The sequence below is a fragment of the Meleagris gallopavo genome, chromosome 17 (genome assembly GCF_000146605.3).
Source record: "Meleagris gallopavo isolate NT-WF06-2002-E0010 breed Aviagen turkey brand Nicholas breeding stock chromosome 17, Turkey_5.1, whole genome shotgun sequence".
In the NCBI taxonomy this organism is placed as follows: domain Eukaryota; kingdom Metazoa; phylum Chordata; class Aves; order Galliformes; family Phasianidae; genus Meleagris; species Meleagris gallopavo.
Genome location: NC_015027.2, coordinates 11942809 through 11946894, shown reverse-complemented (window position 1 = coordinate 11946894; position 4086 = coordinate 11942809). Strand labels below are relative to the sequence as shown.

The following is a 4086-nucleotide window of genomic DNA, read 5'->3' as shown; positions in this document are numbered from 1 at the left end:
GGGGGGAGGGGTTCTGCGGGGGTTATTTGGGCTTCGGACGCGACGGCTTTAGATTTCAAGGCGAACCAAAAGAAAATAAAAATAAAGCGGAGACAGCAGCTACAATAGCAACGCCACCCACGAGCGCCTTGGTCAGGTCTAATTGCTCGCCTCAATCCACTTAAGGCCTTCTGCGAGAGGCAAGAGCAGATCGTCTAATCGAATCACGGGCAGCGAATGCAATCTTCGGCGCATTAGAGATCCCCCGACCGCGGCCACCACCGCAGCCCCGGCTCCAGACTTTCCCAGGAATAGAAAGAAACGGCGAGGAGCGGCGGGCACTTATCAGCAGTTTGTTTGATTTCACTCGCAGGGGGAGCTTTTTATCTCTGCACACCCAGTAAATGTAAAGGAGTGGATAGACATGAATGGGCAACTTGACCTTTGCTTTTGGTTCCTGTTTATTTTCACTCTGGTTTGCTTTACGTTATCCAGATTAATATATATTTAAATGTTTGCATACTTAGGCCTTTAAGCCCTTTATACACATATGCATATCATTTTCCTATGCTTAAAAAGTGTGATCGTCTCTATTAAGAATATATTACATATATGTATATCTATCGAGCCAACGCAGCTCTGAGATATATTGAGTTGCACTATATTGGAAACATATCTCTAAAGATTATTCTGAATGGTACGGATTGGGTGTTTGGAAAGCTTACAGAATAAATTAGGTTGTTTAATCTTGACCTCGGCTACAGAAAAAGAAAGGAAGGTTTTACCAGGACACTAACACACCAGCCGGCTGCATGCAGAGGCTGTTTATTCCCCATATTCCACACGTGTGGTGCCCAAACTGCAGCGCCTGGGAAAGCTCCGGGCCGGGCACTGCGGGGGAACACTGCTTGGGGAGAGGGGAAAAGGACTCACAAATCCGTGCTTGTCAGAGATGTTGTTAGTGAGCTTCAGCTTGTGAAAGGTGACGACTTTGGACATCCATTGTTCTCCGGTGGCCGGGCTGTCCGGGTGGATGTACATTCTCTTTGGCATTTCAGGGTCAGCTTTGCCGGCTACCATCCACCGGGAATTATGGAATTTGTACCTACAGTCGTCAGCCGCCACAATATCCATCAATAAAATGTACTTGGCCTTTTTATCCAGTCCAGTGCATCTCACTTTAAACGGAGGAAACATTCTCCTACAGGCAGAGAAGGGGAGATAAAGAAAAGACGAGACGAAAGGGGAAAAAAAAAAAGAAGAAGAATCACAGCGTTGCAGTGAGCTCCTAAAGCTTGGTGGCCCTCAGTCCCTCAGAAGCAGAAATCTGCCCCCGCCCCCAATGCAAAGATTTCTCCAACGCTCCCAAGTTGCAGGAGAACGCCGTTCCTCAGGTGGGACAAAGGACGTACCCTGGTGGGCACCCACCTCTCCGTTCCTAAACAGCAAAGCCTCGTCCAGCCCTCTCGGATCGCTCATTATCTATAGACATATTTCCCTCTGTTAAACAATAGGAGCAAATCGCGCTCCAGTTAAAAATATTCCTCGCTTCTACGACTGGCTCCGTCATTTGGGAGCAGAGGGGGATTTTTGAATTAATCAAAGAGGAGAGGAGCCCACGGTGAGAGCTGCGAGGTCCCAGCGGCCGCTCACACCTCTGTGCAGAGGCTCCCTGAGAACCGCGCTCCCCTCCGTTCCCAAGTCCGGCTCCAAACTGCAACAGGATACCACAAATTTGCTGTTTATTATATCGAGCGGTTGGCATTCAGCAAGCCCAACTTAAAAGGAAACACATGACTTTGCAACACGTAAGAGCGCCTAACATTCGCCGAGGCTTTCGAACAAAACTTTCAGCCACAATTAAGAGAGAAAACCTGGGGAAGGCAGCGAAGCGGGCCGGGCTGTTTGTTTTTTCCCCCTGCTGCTCTTGGGGCTTTCTTTCCCTAAGCCCTCAGCCTGCAGCCGGCGCTGTGCGGGACTGAAGCCGCAGCACGGCGACCCGAGGCGGCTCTCAGGAGCGGTTTCTCCCCCGGCCGCTCTCCTTGCAGACGGCACGCCGCTAGTTTTCTGCCTTCCCCAGGACGTGCGTTAGAAACACGGCCGAGAGCGAAGGGTTCGCTCGCTGCGTGGCATCACATCCACAGGCAGAGTTATAAAAGGGCACAGACGTCAATTAGGAGCGAATATAGAGAGGGATTTCAGATGTGTAAACCTATAAAATGCCGAAATGCGGAGCGCGATACGCGCCGTGTGCGTTCATTCATTCGCACGTGAAGGTTATATAAATACATGGACACGCAGCGTGCTCCTGCAGGAGCTGCAAACCCTTCCTTAGAGCAGCGCGGGTGCTTTTCGCCGCTTTTTCTGCATTTGCAGACATAATTAGTCAGCAGAAATGCATGCCTGTATCACGGCAGAGACACAGGCACAAGCGAGGCAGCTGATAAATCCCGCTGCCCTCCTGCAGCTACCACCTCACCAGCAGAGATACGTCGCTACAAATATTTTTTGCTACATTTCCCCTTCTCTCCATGAAAGAAGAAACACCGCGTGCAGCAAGGCTGCAATCAGGCCGGCGCCTTTTCCAGCCCCAAATTATTTTCTCTCTGCTCCCAGAAAGTATTAAGCGCTGAACCATGAAGAGCCCTTCTCGCCCCCTGCGCACGCACTGGGAGCGGCCGGTTCGTGGTTCAATAGTTGAGCCTTTTCCCGGAGTGCGCTGCCCGCAGCGGGGCTTAGCAGTTGCCTCGCACTTTTCCTAATTCCTGATGAAATGAGCTCGATGGAGGCAGTGCCGGATAAAACCTTGCTCCGGAGCGGGCTGCCGGTGCAAAGATTGAGGGGGGAGGGAGCCCGAAAACCCAAGTACGACTCCCGCCCCACACCTACCTTCCCGATTTGGTGATCACCATCTCCGTGCCTCTTTTATGGAATTGTTCCCAAAGCTCTTTGGCTTCCAGGTGCACTTTCGGGTCGTCTTCCACTTCTTCTTCTGGCTCCAGAGTTTTTAAAGGCCTCAGATGGGCTGCTGCCTGGTGGCCCAGGGAAGAAAAAGGGATAGCAGTCTCTGCAGCCCCCACTAGCTGATCCATAATGGGCTTAGCCAGGGCCCCGGGGAGGGAGAGGGCAGCCGCTCCGTTGGGGGGCAAAGCCAGGGCCGGGAAGAAGGGGGGCTGATGTCCCAGCACGGCGCTCATGGCAAAGTCCGGTGCCCGGTGAGGTAAAAAAGGATGATAAGCCATGCTTGTCCCAGGGATCACTGGATCTCTCATCGGTATATTCATCCACTCCACTCCTCGATCTTCCTACTGCTGGAGTAGTCCTGGAGTGGTTTCTAACAGCACATCACGAAGCAGAAAAATTAAGATAATAACAATAACAACGAGAAGGTACAAAAATGAAAAAAAAAATAAGGTGGGGGGAAACAAGCTCTAAACAGCACAGTACATGGGGGAGAGGCAGAACTTCTACAGCCTGCAACTTCCCGAGCCGGGACACATCCTCGGCCCTCGGGATAGCAGGGTAACAAGATTGTTCATTATTCGTCTTGCTTTCTGTGTTGTTGTTCTCTCTCTGCGGCTTTTTTCCCCCGAGTTGAAGTCCTTGAGCTTGAAAAGCAGTGCCGAAGAAGGGGAGAAAAAAATCCACCGGGTTCTCTGCGTGCTCCCGTTACCGCGGAAGGGCTGGACAAGCCGAGATCCTCTTTTTCCTCTTCTTCTTTTTTCTCGTGCTCTCAGTCCCTCTTTTCTTCCGTCGTGGAGGGTGGTGGCTGGAAGCCGGGCTCTCTTTTTGGGTCGGCTGTGTTCCCCCCTCCCCCCACCCCTCCACCTTTCCTCCGTACGGGCAGGCTGCAGAGCAGAGGCTGGGGAGGGAGGGAAAGCAGAGAGAAGTGAACAAACCCACCCCCCTCGCCGAGCGGGGAAGGCTCCTCAGCAACCTTCAGGCAGCGGCAGCAGCAAAACTTGTAGGGAAATCTCGTTTCCGCCTCGCCTTCCCCCGCTCCGAGCAGGAGCTGGTCACAGTGCCCTGATTTCCATCAGGATCTCTTCTTTCTTTCACCCTCCTTCATTTTTTTTTCCTTCCCCTTCTCTTTCTCTTTCACTCTGC

At 52.0% G+C, this 4086-nt stretch overlaps 1 protein-coding gene across 1 annotated transcript; it reads right to left on the bottom strand.

The window, feature by feature from the left end:
- Positions 1-6: 6 nt before the first annotated feature.
- LOC104913609 (T-box transcription factor TBX3-like) lies at positions 7-4080 on the bottom strand. Its single transcript, XM_010720561.2, has 2 exons — positions 2869-4080; positions 7-1180 (listed from the first exon to the last, which is right to left on the bottom strand). The coding sequence occupies exons 1-2, from the start codon at positions 3261-3263 to the stop codon at positions 805-807; spliced, it is 771 nt and encodes a 256-aa protein (XP_010718863.1). The 5' UTR covers positions 3264-4080; the 3' UTR covers positions 7-804.
- Positions 4081-4086: the final 6 nt, after the last annotated feature.